General features: G+C 44.9%; 1 protein-coding gene across 2 annotated transcripts in view; it reads left to right on the top strand.

Annotated features, from left to right (window-relative positions):
• The first annotated feature begins 15,749 nt into the window (after positions 1–15,749).
• PRKCB (protein kinase C beta) overlaps positions 15,750–16,655 on the top strand; it is a 291,692-nt gene continuing 290,786 nt past the window's right edge. For both annotated transcript variants that reach the window (XM_081089650.1, XM_081089649.1), the window contains exon 1: positions 15,750–16,125. In XM_081089650.1, coding sequence (XP_080945776.1) covers positions 15,953–16,125 — 173 coding nt within the window. In that variant the 5' untranslated portion in view covers positions 15,750–15,952. The remainder of the gene's footprint in view (positions 16,126–16,655) is intronic.

Genomic DNA, 16,655 nt, shown 5'->3' with positions numbered 1-16,655 from the left:
TGCTGAGGAATGTCAAGCGGAGGAGGCTTGAGGCAGAGCTGTCTGTCCACCCATCAGGCTGTGTGTCTGCTCCCAGACAGCATCGTGGGGAGAGGAGGCAGCACCCCCTCCTCAGTTATCCCTTCCCATCCTGACCCCAGAAAGGGGGCCCGAAAGGCCTGCCAGTTGCTTTGCCATGGCACCACGTCTCCCCGCCTCTCCCAGGAGGCCTTCCTGGCTTAAGCTGCTTTCAATGGTTCTGAAAACGGCCAGGCGACGCTCTCGGATGGCGGCCTGCGCGTTTTCACGCCTCTGACTCATGGGCACAAGGAACGGGCAGCCGCGCAGCCCCCGAGTGAGGAGCGGCAGCCCTGGCACCCACAGCCCCGCGCCCACCGCCCTTCTGCCTCGGGTCCCGCCCCCATCGCCGCTGCTGGGAGGACCAGGCGAGCGCGAACACAGCCCCGGTCTGGATGCGCGACCTTGCCATTGGGGCCTCCATGGCTTCATATTCTGTCTCCTTTTCCAGAATTCAGTAAGCCCAGCAAAGCTTTCCCTGACCCGAATGCTGGGGTCCCTGTGCCGTGCGCATTGTTACAGGGCGTTTTCCACCGTCACCGCCTGTGGCTGTGCTGGGAGAACCCACCTGGGTCCGGAGGGGAGGCCCGAGGGGAGGAGACGGGGGCGGACTCCCCCGAAGGGGCCTCAGCGAGAGGGCGGGCCGGGCTGTGGGGAGGCCCCCTGAAGGACTCACGGTCCTGGTTTTAGACTTTTCACTGCAGGGATTTATCCGCGCGACATGAGCGCATCCGTTGCAAAAGACGTATCTGAGAATGTTCACAGCGGATTTTTCCAAAGTAGCTTTCACTGGGCCCGATTCAGATGCTATTGCCACTGACCGCGAAAGCGCATTGCGGTGTATTCATGCAGAGCAATAAAAAGAAGGATGAACGCGGACATGCACAAACACCACGGTGAATGCTACAGACGTGTAGAGAAAGACATTCAGAAACTATGATTCACATTTACATGAAGTTCAAGAATAGGTGCCTGGCTGGCGTGGCTCAGTGGTTGAGCATTTACCTGTGAACCAGGAGGTCACGGTTTGATTCCCGGTCGGGGCACATGCCCAGGTTGCAGGCTCGATCCGCAGTGGAGCCGGCAAGAGGCAGCAGATCGATGATTCTCTCTCATCATTGATGTTTCTGTCTCTCTCCCTTCCTCTCTGAAATCAATAAATACATTTTTAAAAAGTGAACTTTCTAAAAAAAAAAAAAAAAAAAAAAGGATAGGCAAGACCAATCCATGATCTCAGCTTTGCCAAAGGAAGGAAACTCACATGCTGCAGACGGATAAACCGGGAGAGCGTTATTCCAGGCAATAAGCCAGGGCTATGGACCCAACACCTGTGCCCTGCCCCTCCCCACCCCTCCATCTGTCCAGGCCCCATCCCCAAAGTGATGACAGATGATGCTGGGACCTTTGGGAAGTAATTCCGAGCAGGTGATGTCATGAGGGTGGAGCCTCTATAATGACATTAATGCCCTTATTTTTAAAAAAAGAGACACAAGATATTCTCTCCTCTCTCTCTCTCTCTCTCTCTCTCTCTCTCTCTCTCTCTCTCTCCATGAGAAGGGCAGGAAGAGAGCTCCCAGGAAGACCAGGGCATACTGGCCCCTGATCTTACATTTCCACCTCCAGAGCCACGAGAAATAAATGCTTGCTCTTTATGTCACCAGTCTGTGGCAAGCTGTTATAGCGACCTTAACTAAGACCACCAGTCACAAAAGATAGATCCTATATGATTCAACTCACGGGATTTATCTGGAGTCGTCAAATTCATAGGGACAAAGTAGATGGTGGTTGCTGGGCTGGGGCGGTGGGGAATGGGCTGTTGTTTAATGGGTAGAGAGTTTCAGTTTTGCAAGATGAGACTTCTGAAGTGGGCTGCACAGCCACGTGAGTGTACGTCACCTACTGTACTTAACCACAACGGGAGCCGCCGCACATCTGCTAGCATGGCTGCCGGAAACACACGAGATAAAAAGCGTTGGTGAGGACGTGGAAAAGGGAGCCCTCGTGCACTGCTGAAGGGAATGAAATCGGTGCAGCCACTGTGGAAACAATATGGAGCTTTCTCAAAAAATTAAAAATAGGGCTACCGTACAATTCAGCAATCCCACTTCTGGGCATATATCCAAAGGAAATGAGATCAATATCTGGAAGAGACACCGTCATCTCTGTGCTCATGGCAGCATTCCTCACAATAGCCAGACATGGGAGCAGGCTGGGTGGATGGACAGTAAAATGTCAGCTGTATATAATGGAATGTTACCCAGCCATAACACAGAAGGACTTCCTCCCATTCGTGATCCCAGGGATGGACCTTGTGGTCTTTCAGACACAGAGACAAATGCTGTGTGATCCCACTTACATGTGGAATCTATAAAAACCAGGCACGGAAGCAGAGAGTAGATTAGTGGTTGCCAGGAGCTGGGAGGATTGGAGTGGGTGGTGCTGCTGAAACAGATGAAGGTGGTCACAGGTACAAACTTCCAGTTATAAGATAAATGCGTTCTGGGGATGTAATGTTAACAATGCTGTGTTGTGTATTTAAAATTTGCTGAGAAAGTAGATCTTAAAAGTTCTCATCACAAGAAAAAAACTGCCGCTATGTGAGGTGAGTGATGTTAATTAAACCTATTGTGGTAATCATTTTGCAATATATGCACATATCAAATAATTTTGTTGTACACTTTACAGTAATACAATGTTTTAGTCAATTATATCCCAATAAAACTGGAAAAAATAAAATGGTTAAGACAGTACATTTTGTTACATTTATTATGTTACATACATTTTATTACATATTTTTGTTACAAATATCACATCACAATTTAAAAAATTGTGTTACACATATTGTTACATTTATTATGCCACATAGGTGACATATTATGTAACATTTGATGTAAATTTTGTTACATATATTATGCCACAATTTAAAATTTTTAAAAAAGTAAAAACACTTTATCTATGATGATAGACGTTAGACAGTGTTTCCTTCTGTAGGGGGTATTTTCTGGGGAAGGGTAGTAGAACTTCTTTTTAAAAAATATATTTTTATTGATTTCAGAGAGGAAGGGAGAGGAAGAGAGAGACAGAAACATCAATGAGAAGAGAGAATCATTGATTGGCTGCCTCCTGCACACCCTTGACTGGTGATCAAGCCACAGTCCAGGCATGTGCCGTGACCGGGAATCAAACTGTGATCTCCTGGTTCATAGGTCGATGCTCAACCACTGAGCCATGCCAGTGGTTCTGGTGGAGATTACATAGATGTAGACACATGTGAAAACATACTCTACTGTAGACTTAAAATTAATCGACCTTATTTCATATATGTTATACTGCAACAACAGAAAAATTTTCTGGTAGAGTTTCTGGTAGAGGAGTTTTCCTATGTAGAAGTGTCCCACCCTTATCAGAATATGTTTCCCAGGAATGTCATAAAGAAAGCTGTCATGGTTAAAGCGTGGGTCCTGGGCTCAGAAGGCCTGAGTTCAAGTCACAGCGCTGCCAGTTTCTATCATGGAACCTCGGAAAAGTTACTTAACCTCATTGTGACTTAGCTTCCTGATTGTGTATATCAGGAATCACACAGTAGATACATCAATGCATCAACAGGGGTTAGCACAGGATCTGGTTCAATGGGAGTGACCAATCAATAGGTTTTTTTCATTTACTTTTTTTTTTTATCAAGGTGAAGTATATAAAACATAAAATTTATCGTTTTAAACACCCACCCCATTTTAAACTGTACAGTTCAGTGGCATTAAATGCATTCACAATGTTGTGCAACCACCACGACCCATCCATCTCCAGAACTTCTTCATCTTCTCAAACTGAAATTCTGTATCCATTAATTTGTTCATCCCATTTTTAATATGGTAAAATGTGCATAACAAAAAATTACTGCCTTAGCCATTTTAAGTGCACAGTTCAGTGGTATAAAGTAATTCATATCCTTGTGCAACTATCACCACCATCCATCTTCAGACCTCTTTTCATTTTGCAAAACTGAAACTCAGCATCCCATCTAGCTATAAAAGCATAAAATGCTAATTAGACCGGACAGTCGAAGGACCTTCCGGAAGAAGCTGGGGCTGCGAGGGCCGAGGCAAGCTGCCATGGGTGTGAGGGTCGAGCCCTTTGCATGAATTTTGTGCATTGGGCCTCTAGTTAAACAATAACTCCCTATGCTTCCTAACCACTGTTCTACTTCCTATCTCTATGAACTTGAATACTCTAGATACTTCATATAAGTGGAATCAGACAAGTTTTGTCTTTTTGTGACTGGCTTATTTCACTTAGCACAATGTCCTCCAAGTTCATCCATGTTGTGGCATATGTAAGCATGCCCTTCCTTTCAGGATGAATAGCATTCCGTTGTATGCATATGCCACATTTGCTTATTCATTCACATGTTGATGGGCCCTTGGTTGGCTTCCACATTTTAACCACTGTGAACAATGCTGCTATGACCCTGGTATACAAATACCTTCAAGATCCTGCCTTCGCCATCCTTCAGTTTTCAACCTATTCATGTCTTTGGATCTAAACTGATTCTCTTGTAGACAGCATATAGTTGGATCATATTTTTCTAAATCCATTCTTCCTAATTCTGTCTCTTGATGGAGAATATACATTTAAAGTAATTACTGATAAGGAGGGAGGGACTTACTCCTGTCATTTTGCTATTTCCTTTTATAAATGCCATTTAGTTTTTTAAAAAAATCCCTCGTTTCCTGCATTGCTGTTTTCTTTTGTGTTTAGCTGTCTTTTTGTAGTGAAACATTTTCATTCCTACTCATTTCTTCTTGTGTATAGTCTATAACTGTTTTCTTGTGTTTACCATGGACATTACATTTAACATCCTCACACTAATTTGAATTTGTACTAGCTTCACTTGTACATACAACATACCAAACTGCTCCCATACAATTCATCCCCACCTCTTTTAGTTATGGATGCTACAAAATGACATCTTTATACATCATGCATTCAAAAACATAAACCAATGTTTTAATTTTTATGATACATTAGTCTCTTAAATGATGTAGAAAATAAAATGTGGAGTTACAAACCAAAGTTACAATAACACTAGCTTTTTGGCTGATAATTCTTTTGTAAAAAAGTGTATTAGGCCCTGACCGGGTGGCTCAGTTGGTTGGAGTGTCGTCCTATACACCAAAATGTTGTGGGTTCAATTCTTGGTCAGGACACAAACCCAGGTTGTGGGTTCAATCCCAGGCCCACAGTAGACAACCAATCGATGTTTCTCTCTCACATTGATGTTCCTCTCTCTCCCTTCCTTGCCTGTAAAATCAATAAAAACATATCCTTGGGTGAGGATAAAAAAAAGTATATTAGTTTCTTAAATCATGTTGAAAATAACAATGGGGGAGTCACAAACCATTTCTATGATAACACTGGCTTTGAGTTACTGTCCAGGACTTTCATTTCAATCTGCAGGACTCACTTTAGCATTCGTGCAGGGAAATTCTAGTGGTAAAAATGTCCCTAAGCTTTTATCTAGAAATATCTCAATTTCTCCCTCACAATTTGAAGGACAGCTGTGCTGGTTATAGGAGGCTTGATTGGCATTTTTTTGTTTTCTTTTAGCACTTTGAATATATCAGTCCACTTTCTGATGAGAAACCTGTATATGATCATATTGGGGGTCCCTTATTTGTGAGGAGTCATTTCTCTCTTGCTGCTTTCAAAATTCTCTCTTTTCTCAGTCTTTTGGCAGTTTGATTATCATCTGTCTTAGTGTGAGTCTCTTTGAGTTTATCCTACTTCGAGTTATTTGAACTTGTTGGATGTTTCTATTCATGTCTTTCCTCAAATTTGGGTAGTTTTCAGCATGAATGCTTCAAATAATCTTTCTGCCCTTTTTGTTTCTCTTCCCCTTCTGGGACTCCCACAGTGCTGGTTTACTTGATGGTTTCCCACAAGTCCCTTAGGCTCTGTTCACTTTTCTTCAATATTTTTTCTTTCTGTTCCTCTGTCATTTCAATTGTCCTAGCTTTAGGTCCATTGATACTGTCATCTTTATGCTCAAATATGCCTTTAAATGACCCTCTAGGGAATTTTTCATTTCAATTATTTTGCTTTTCAGCCCTAGAATTTGTTTTTGGTTTATTTATTATTCTTATTCTTATTCTTATTCTTATTCTTATTATTATTATTATTTGTTGTTGTTGTTGTTGTTGTTGTTAATCCTCACCCAAGGATACTTTTCCATTGATTTTTAGAGAGAGTGGAAGGGAACACACACAGAGAGAAACATTGATGTGAGAGAAACACATTGATTTGTTGCCTCCTGCATGTGTCCTGACCAATGCCAGGGATCAATTCTGCAACCAAGATATGTACCCTTGACAGGAATTGAACCCGAACCCTTCAGTCCAAGGGCTGACACTCTATTCACTGAGCCAAACCAGCTAGGGCTTAGGTTTCTTTTTAGTTTTTCTCTTTCTTGACATTTGAATTTTGTTCATCCACCATTTTCTTGACTTTTTCCACATCTTCCTTTAGTTCTTTGGACATCTCTAAGACAGTTGTTTTAAAGTCTTTGTCTAATAGGTTCTCTATGTGATGTTTCACTGGGATAGTTTCGGTTGATTACTTTTTTCCTTTGAATGGGCCATACTTTCTTTTTCTTAATATTTTTTAAAAAATTGTTGACAGTATTGCAGATGTCTCCCATTTCTTCTCCCCTGTTGCTCCCCTCCACCCAGAACCCTGCTCCACCCCAGGCCTTCCCCACACTGTTGTCTGTGTCCATGGACTATACATATAATTATTATTAGTAGCGGTTCTAGAGTGACTCTGAGAATTGCTTAACTTTTTTAACTTTCTCTTTTCTCATATGTGAGATGGGAATTATGACATTTAAAACTTCCAATAAATATTTAATAAACTCCTGTGTAGCTTCACATTCTTTGGTGCTCTTTTCATTGAGACATGGGGCCTCCCTTGAATATAGGCTCTGAGATTGCTTGACCAATAGCATATGTCATAAATGACACTGGGTCAGTTTCCAGACCAGGCTTTAAGGAACTGTCATCTTCTACTTCCTATCTCTTGGGACATTCACTTTTAGGATTTAACCACCATGCTGTGAGAAAGCTCAAGATGCCAGGGGCGAGGCCCATGTAAAGAGAAACCAGGGCCCTGGGTAAAAGCTCTGGGTGAGCTTTCAACTGACAGCGAGCATCAATTTATCAGCCATGTAAGTGAGCATCTTGAAAGCAGATTCTTCAGCCCCCAGTCAAGACACCACTGCTGATGCTACATAAAATAGAGATGGGCTTTTACTTAGTTTGTAAAAATTAATTAATTAAATTATTTTAAATCAATTCTTTAGAATAGAGCTGTCCAAAGAAATAGAATGTGAGCCATATATATAATTTTACATTTTTAAAAAGTATATTTTTATTGATTTCAGAGAGGAAGGAAGAGGGAGAGATAGAAACATCAACGATGAGAGAGAATCATTGATCGGCTGCCTCCTGCACACCCCCTACCGGGGATGGAGCCCACAACCCAGGCATGTGCCCTGACTGGGAATCAAACCGTGACCTCCTGGTTCATAGGTCGATGCTCAACCACTGAGCCACGCCAGCTGGGCTATAATTCTACATTTTATAGTACCATATTAAAAGGAACCACACAGGTGGAATTAATTTTAGAGAAAAAATTGATTTAGCCCAATATATGCAAAATATTATAATTTCAACATGCAAAGAAAATAAAAAATTATTTATGAGATATTTTTCTTTTTCATATTAAGTACTTGATATTTTGGGGTGTATTTTACACTTACAGTTGCATCTCAGTTCAGACTAGCTACATTCTAAGTGCTCAGTGGCCACATGTGGCTCATGGTTATGATATTGGAGAGTGCAGCCTCTGTATGAAAGCCCTGGGGGGCCAAGTGCTACATCTCTGCCCCTATCTTACAGTGAGGCACAGAGGGAGCCAGGGACTTGCCCAGGGTTATCATGTAGTATGTTGACTTCGTTCATGCCCTAGTTCCTGTAACCTGTGAATGTTATGTTATTTGGAAAAAAGGGTCTTTGTAGCTGCAATTATGTTAAGGATTTTGAGATGAAGACATCACTCTAGATTAACTGGGTGAGCCCCAAATCGAATGGCCAGTGACCTTGTAAGGGAAGCACAGAGGAGATTAGACAGACAGAAGAGGAGAAGAAAGACAGGGAGGAAGAAGCTGTGAAGATGGAGGCAGGGAGGGGAGTGATGTGGTGACAGGCCAAGGAAACCCAGGAACGCGGATAGCCATCAGAACTTGGAAGAGGCAAGGAAGGATTCTTCTCTAAAGCCCCAGAAGGACATCTTGATTTCAGCCTTCACAATCTATAATAATAAAAGCGTAACATGCTAATTAGACCGGACAACCTTCTGGACAAAGCCTGTGCTGCCAGGGAAGCCTGGGTCCTGGGTGCCTGCTGGTGGCTGGAGGGAAGCCCAGGTCCCGGGTGCCAGCGGGAAGCTGGTGCCGGCAGCTGGGGAAAGGAAGCCCTACTCTTGCATGAATTTTGTGCATCGGGCCTCTTGTTATGAGATAATAAATTTCTGTTCTTTTTAGTTACCTGGTTTTGTGATATTTGTTATGAGAGTCACAAGAAACTAATATGGACAGCAAGTCTGGACTTCAGAGACCTTGGACTCCATTTCTAGTCAGAACACCCTGAGTCCTCATTGCCTCATTCCTTTACAAGCTGAGTGGACCGTGAGGGCCCCTGGTGACTCAGAGGGCCTGTGCCCGGCCTCTCAGGAGCCCCTGCCCTTTAGCTGCACGTGGCACCGTGCCATGTTGTCATCTTGCTTCATCTACTCAGATGACCTCAGTTGCTCTCCCTGCTCCTACTCTTTCTCCCCTTCAATCTATTTTCTACACAGTATTTAGGTTAATCTTTAAAGAAAACATAAGTCATATCAGGCCACTCCTCTGCTCTCAACCCCCCAGTGACTGCCCATTCAGTGGAGTGAAATCCAAACTCCTGGGCCCATCTACAAGGCCCTGATACTTACTGACCTCCTTTGGCACCTGGTCTCTCCTCTCCTTCCACTCCAGCCACAGGGCCTCACTGCCACCTCCTCAACATGCCAAGCACACTCCTTCCCAGGTCCTCTTCATTTGTCTTCTCTTTCGTCCGGAACACTCTACCCTCAGATAGACCCCTGGCTTACCTCTTTTCTTCACTCAGGTCTTTTCTCAGATGTCTCCTTATAAAGGAATTTCCTGGCCACTGTCAGTCTCTTTTAAAAAATATGTTTTTATTGAAATTTAGAGAGAGATAAAGGGAGAAGGAGAGAGACAGAAACATAGATCAGCTGCCTCCTATAGGCCCTCTACTGGGCATTGAGCCTGCAACCCAGGCATGCGTCCTGACCGGAAATTGAACCAGTGACCTCTTGATGCATGGGGAAATGCTCAATCCACTGAGCCACACCTGCTGGGTGCCACTGTCAGTCTTCATTTCTTTACCACACTTCATTTTTTCTTTGCAGCATGAATCTCTACATCACCTAGTAGAGATTTTTAGTTTATTAGTTTATTATCCATTTCTCCATCCATTAGACTGTATGCTCCATGAAGTCAGGGACTCTTTCCATTTTATTTAACAACTAGAGGCCTGGTGCACGAATCTGTGCATGGGTGGGGTCCCTTGGCCTGGCTGGTGATCGGGACCAATCAGGGCCAATCGAGACTGGCCGGCTGGGGGGAAGGACTGCGGGAGGTTGACTGGCCACGGGGAGGGACTGCTGGAGGTCAGTTGGCTGCCCCGATCAGGGCTAATCAGGGCCAGCCGGATGGGGGGAGGGACTGCGGGAGGTAGGCCAGTGCACTGACCACCAAGAGGCAGCTCCTGCATTGAGTGTCTGCCTCTGGTGGTCAGTGCATTGTCATAGTGACTGTCGACACGTGGTTCGGTTGACCAGTTGTAATGGTCACTTAGGCTTTTATATATATAGATGTGTAGACAAGCATATAATAGGTGCTCAATAAATTCATTGCTGAATGAACAAATGAATGAGTGAGTGGAGGATTGCAGACTCCATGTAGCCATATCTTTTTTTCCCCTAGAGAAGTCAGAATCTGTGTATGTAGGTAAAATTCTATCCAATGTAAAAAAAAAAAATTAATTACTGGGCTGGCTAAAAAATGTGTTCAAGCATCACCAGCCCTACAGGGATCTGGGTCAAATAGGAACTGTGTTCCCTCATCCTCAGATGGTACAGTCCCTCTAGGAATGGAGTGGTTCATTGGGATCCACCCAGGTTCAGGCCCATGAGGTACTGTTTGTTGTTACAGACCAAAGTCATCCAAGCACTTCATTCAAAAAGCAGGATGTGGGCCGCAAGCTTCCAGCTCATGGTTCAAAGGAAAGTGACTTCAGCAGCAGTGTCTCCTGGGATGTTTCCCCAAGCCTCCCTGGGAGGGGATGGAGCCTGCTAAAGGACTAATAATAGACAGGCACATCCAGATTTCCAAACATGTCAACGTTAAAAGTGAAGCTATTTTCCCCCTCGCTACCTTTGCATTATGTGGGGGAGGGACATTCTCCAATGACGACAGGCTTTGCCCTCCACATGCCACCTCGTCATGACTCAGCAGCTTCCAGGCAAAATTGTCACAGTGGGACCTGAGCTTCTTAGGCAGAAGTTCAGTGTCGCTGGCTCAACTCCCCCCTGCCTTCTTTCGTCATACGTCGCCAGGATGGTTTGTAGTTAGGCCGTCCTACACACCATCAGCAACAGCGTGACTTAGAGCGTGTATCTGGATCACTCTGAGCCGCAGCGTCCTGGGCCATAAGGAGTTACCGGACCATGAAGGTTGTTGGGAGGACTAAGTAAGACAGTGCAAGTACCTGACACCGATGTAGTCCCTGATGTTTATCATTATTAAATACCTCCTGGCTATGAGTGGGCGTAAGAGCGCTCTCCTTCAATTTTTCATCGACCATTTGTTTATACAATAACTCACTCATTCAATCAATATTTATTGAGCTTTTAGGAGATGTCGGGCACTGAGCGTGGTGCTGGGTGACACAATGGTGAGCAGCGCTTACTCTCAGAGCCCAGACCTAATTCATAGTCTCGTATGGTGTTATCTTTCCAGACTGTGGGGCACAGTGGGGGAATCTTTATTTTAATTAATTAATTAGTTAATTGATTTATTTTTATTGATTTCAGAGAGAAAGGGAGAGGGAGAGAGAGATAGAAAAACATCAGCGATGAGAGAGAATCATTGATTGGCTGCCTCCTGCATGCCCCACACTGGGGAGCAACCCCACAACCCAGGCATGTGCCCCGATCAGGAATCGAACCATGACCTCCTGGTTCATAAGTCAAAGCTCAACTATTGAGCTGCAATGGCCAGGCAGAGTAGTGGGGTCTTTAGATGCAGTGCAGGGACAGGGTGCTAAAGCACACCACATCACTCATCTAGACACTGTTATTGCTTTGGTTACCTTCTACCCTCCCATCCAGGAGAGAGTCCCAGTTGGATGCTGGTGTGTCTTTAACATCCCCTTAACTTTACTTGTTCATCTCCTTTCTTAACAAATAAAAGAAGGCCCAAATGCAGCTGTTTTGGGCGGTGGCAAGATTTGGAGAGATTTAATAGTATGGATACCTCCTGCTATTCAAAATCAGAAACCAGATAGACTATATATTTTTCTCCAGATGGTGCACAAATATGACCAGCATTTGTGAAGATGGGTCAAGAGTAAATGAAATTGAGGAAATACTAACCTTATTAAATCTCCCTACCCAATGGTTTCACAGGTAAATTTTACCAAACATTCAAACTAAAAATATTTAAGATGAATAAAGACTCTCAAGCTCATTTTATGAGGCCAGCATTATCCTAATTCCAAAACCAGATAAAGAAATTACAAAGAAAGAGAATTACAGGCCAATATTCCTGATGAACATAGATGCTAAAATCCTCAACAAAATATTAGCAAACTGGATCCAGCAATACATTAAAAAGGTCATACATTATGTCAAATGGGATTTATTTCAGGGATGCAAGGTTGGTACAATATCCACAAATCAATAAACTTGATACACCACATAAACAAAATGAAGGATCAAAACCACATGATCATCTCAATAGATGAAAAAAAGCACTTGATAAAATCCAGCACGCATTTGTGATAAAAACTCTCAGCAAAGTGAGAATAGAGGAAACATACCTCAACATAATCAGGCCATGTATGACAAGCTCACAGCTAACACCATACTCAATGGGCAAAGCTATCAGCATTTCCCTTAAGAAGAGTACTTTCACCACTCTTTTTAAAAATTTTTTTATATGGAACGCTTCACGAATTTGCGTGTCATCCTTGCGCAGGGGCCATGCTAATCTTCTCTGTATCGTTCCAATTTTAGTATATGTGCAGCTGAAGCGAGCACTCACCACTCTTTTTAAAAAATATATTTTTATTGATTTCAGAGAGAGGAAAAGAGAGAGAGAAACATCAATGACGACAGAGAATCATTGATCGGCTGCCTCCTGCACACACCCTACTGGGGATTGAGTCCACAACCCAGGCATGTACACTGACCGGGAATCGAACCCTAAACTCCTGGTTCATGGGTCCATGCGCAACCACTGAGCCACACTGTCTGGGCCTTTCACTACACTTATTCAACATAGTACTGAAAGTCCTAGCCATAGCAATCAGACAAGAAGAAGAAATAAAAGGCATCCAAATTGGAACAGAAAAAGTAAAACTGTTCTTATTTGCAAATGACATGATATTGTATAAAGAGAACCTTAAAGATTTTACAAAAAGCCTACTAAAACTGATAAATGAATTCAGCAAAGTAGCAGAATACAAAATTAATACCCAATAATCAGTTGCATTTTATACACCAATAATGAACTATCAGAATTAGAAGCTAAGAAAACAATCCAATTTACATTTGCTTCAAAAAAATACCTAGAGCCCTGTTAGAGCATTGGCCCGCACACCAAAGGGTCTTGGGGTCAAGGGCATATACTTGGGTTTCAGCTTTGATCCCCGGCTGGTTAGAGTGTGTGTGTGAGGCAACCAGTTGATGTGTCTCTCTCACATCAATATATATATATATATATATATATATATATATATATATATATCTCCCATTCCCTCTCTCTTTCCTGCTCTCTCTAAAAATCCATGGAGAAAATATCCTCAGGTGAGAATTAACAAAAAATAAAAACAAAAACAATACCTAGGAATAAATTTAACCAAGGATGTAAAAGACCTGTACTTGGAAAATTATAGGACGCTGAAGAAAGAAACTGAAGAAGGAAACTAAAGAAGATACAAATAAGTGGAAGCATATACCATGTTCATGGACAGGAAGAATTATCATTAAAATATCCAAAGTACCCAGAGCAACCAATAGATTCAATGCAATTCCTATTAAGATATCAATAGTGTATTTCACAGAACTAGAACAAATATTCTAAACATTTATTTGGAGCCACAAAGGACTCCAAATAGCCACAGCAATCTTTAGAAAGAAGAAGAAAGTTGGAGTAATCACACTACCAGAACTCATACTATACTATAAGACCATAGTAATCAAACAGCATGATACTGGCATAAAAACATACATATAGATCAATGGAACAGAATGGAGAGCCCAGAAATAAACCCACACTTTATAGTGAATTAATACTTGACAAAGGAGATAAGAACATACAATGAGATAAAGATAGTGTATTCAATAAATGGTGTTGGGAAAATTGGACAGATACAAAAGAATGAAACTAGACTATCTTCTTACACCATACAGAAAAATAAACTAAAAGTGGATCAAAGACTTAAATGGTAGACTGAAAACCATAAAAATTCTAGAAGAAAGCACAGGCAGTAAAATCTTGGACATTCCCATAGTAATATTTTTCTCTGATATATCTCCTTGAGCAAGGCAAACAAAAGAAAAAAATAAACAAATGGAACTACACCAAACTAAAAAGTCTTTGCACAGCAAAGGAAACCATCAACACAATGAAAAGACAACCCACTGAATGGGAGAACATATTTGCCAGTACATAGGGCTTAATATCCAAAATTTATAAGGAACTTATACAACTCAACACCAACCCCCCCCCAAACAATTCAATTAAAATACTGGCAGAGGACCTGAATAGGTATTTCTCCAAAGAGGGCATACAGATGGTCAGTAGACATATGAAAAGATGCTGAATATCATTGATCATCAGAAAAATGCAAACCACAATGGGATATCACCTGTCAGAACGGCTAACGTCAACAAATCAACAGACAAGTGTTGTCCAGGATGTGAAGTAAAGGCAACACTCATGCACTGCTGGTGGGAATGCAGACTGGTGCAGCCACTGTGGAAAGCAGTATGGAGTTTCCTCAAGAAAATTAAAATTGGAGCTGCTTTATGACCCAGCAATTCCACTTCTGGGACTATATCCAAATAAATCTGAAACACCAATTCAAAAGGATATGCACCCCTATGTTCATTGCAGTGTTATTTACAATAGCCAAGATTTGGAAAAGCTGGGATGCATGTACACAATGGAATACAACGTGGCCAGAAAAAAGAAGGAACTCTTACCTTTGTGACAGCATGGATGGACCTAGAGAGCATTATGCTAAGTGAAATAAACCAGCCAGGGAAAGACAAGTACCGTATGATTTCACTTATATGTGGAATTTAATAAACAAAATAAACTACCAAATAAAGTGGACACAGACGCATGGATACAGGGAACAGACTGGCAGCTGTCAGAGGGAGGGGGCTGGGGACAGGGTGAGAAGGGTGAAGGGATTAAGCAAAAAAAAAAAGACTCGTGGACACAGATAACAGTATGGTGACTGACAGAGGAAAAGGAGGGTTGGGGGAGGTAGAAGAGGGTAAAGCAGGGATACATGGTGACGGAAGGAGACGACTTGGGGTGGTGAACACACAGTACAATATACAGATGATGTGTTGTAGAGCTGTATATCTGAAATCTGTATAATTTTATTAACCAAAGTCAATCCAATAATTTCAATAAAAACAAATAAATCTCCCTTCCCCATTAGTCCCTTTTACAGTTGAGGAAGTTGAGTCTCTCTGGAGGGGATGGACAGAAGGTAGGAAGTCCTCTCCTAATTTGCTGGGTAAGTAAAGCCAAGAATTCTCTTTGTGGTGGAGTTAGATATATATAACCTAACGATGTCTCCTCCCCTACCGCTGCAGTACGTGTGTCTAAGTGTGTGGAGCCACAGGCCTCCCTGAATGTGTGACAGCGGGAACCCATCCCTCCAGGAGACACTTGCAGAATGACCAACGGGACGGATGGGAGGTGGGTGGGTGGATGAGTACCAGTCTCTGCAGAGGTCTGGGCGGAACCCATGGAGCCCACCCTATCCACCCCCCATTCCCAGCCCCCGTTGGCCCTTCCGCTCTCCTTCTCCCGCGTAGCACTCTCAGTGCACATCTCCTTAACGCCACCCAGGGCCGAGGACGGGTGAGGGGCGAGGCTGGAGCCGGAAGACCGCAGGTTGCAGTCCCAGCGCTGCAGAGCTGCGGCTGAGCTAGCTTCCCCGCGAGGCCCGCAGCCGCTGGGTGCCAATATGTAAAGCAGCGGAGGGGCGGGGCCTGCGCGCAATGCAAACGAGGGGGCGTGCCGGCCCTGGGCTCCGCCCCCACCCCCCGCAGCTGGGACCAGCGGTGCCGAGCGCAGCTGGCGGAGCGCGGCAGCTGGCGAGTGACAGCCGCAGCTCCGAGCGCGCGGCCGCCCGAGCCGCGCAGGGAAGCGCCCCGGCTCGGCAGCAGCGGCCGCCTTCCCCGCGCCTCCCGGCCGCAGCCGGCGCCCCGCGCCCCGGTCGCCCCTCGCGGGCTCCCGCGCCCCGCGCGCAAGATGGCTGACCCGGCTGCGGGGCCGCCGCCGGCCGAGGGCGAGGAGAGCACCGTGCGCTTCGCCCGCAAAGGCGCCCTCCGGCAGAAGAACGTGCACGAGGTGAAGAACCACAAATTCACCGCCCGCTTCTTCAAGCAACCCACCTTCTGCAGCCACTGCACCGACTTCATCTGGTGAGGGCGCGCGGGCACCTTCCCGGCCCGAGGGCAGCGCCGCGCCGCGCCGCGCCGCGCGCGGGGATCCTCCGTGCCCCGAGGGACCAGCCGCCCCGCGGGCCCCGCGTCCCGGGTGCCCCTCTCCCACCCTCTGGCCCGGACCCCCTGGCCAGCTCCTGCCCGGGTTCCAGGGGGGCCAGCACCAGGCGCCTCTGGAGCGCCCGGGCCGCGCAGAGCTGGGGTCTGTCTGTCCCTCCTGGGGAGTGCCCTCTCGCCCGTGGGCCCTATCTCGTTACCCCCTTCCGGGCTTCAGTAGCGCGCACCCCACCCCTCCTTTCCGGGGGCAGCGCCCTGGGTGTCCTCTCTCTATTTCCCTTCGGCACGGGCATCCTTTCCTCCTCCGGCGTCTCCGGGGACTGCGCCCGGTGCTGTCTCTCCTCGCGCCTCTCCGGGGGCCTGGGTTCCCCTTTCCACTCCCGAGCCCTCCCCTTCAGGCGCCGCGGGCCCCTTTCTCCCCTGCCCTTCTAGGCCCGAGGAGCTCCCTCTCC

The sequence above is a fragment of the Myotis nattereri genome, assembly GCF_964212035.1.
Source record: "Myotis nattereri genome assembly, chromosome: 4".
In the NCBI taxonomy this organism is placed as follows: domain Eukaryota; kingdom Metazoa; phylum Chordata; class Mammalia; order Chiroptera; family Vespertilionidae; genus Myotis; species Myotis nattereri.
The sequence above is the reverse complement of the archived record's forward strand: the minus strand, read 5'-3'. Positions and strand labels throughout refer to the sequence as shown.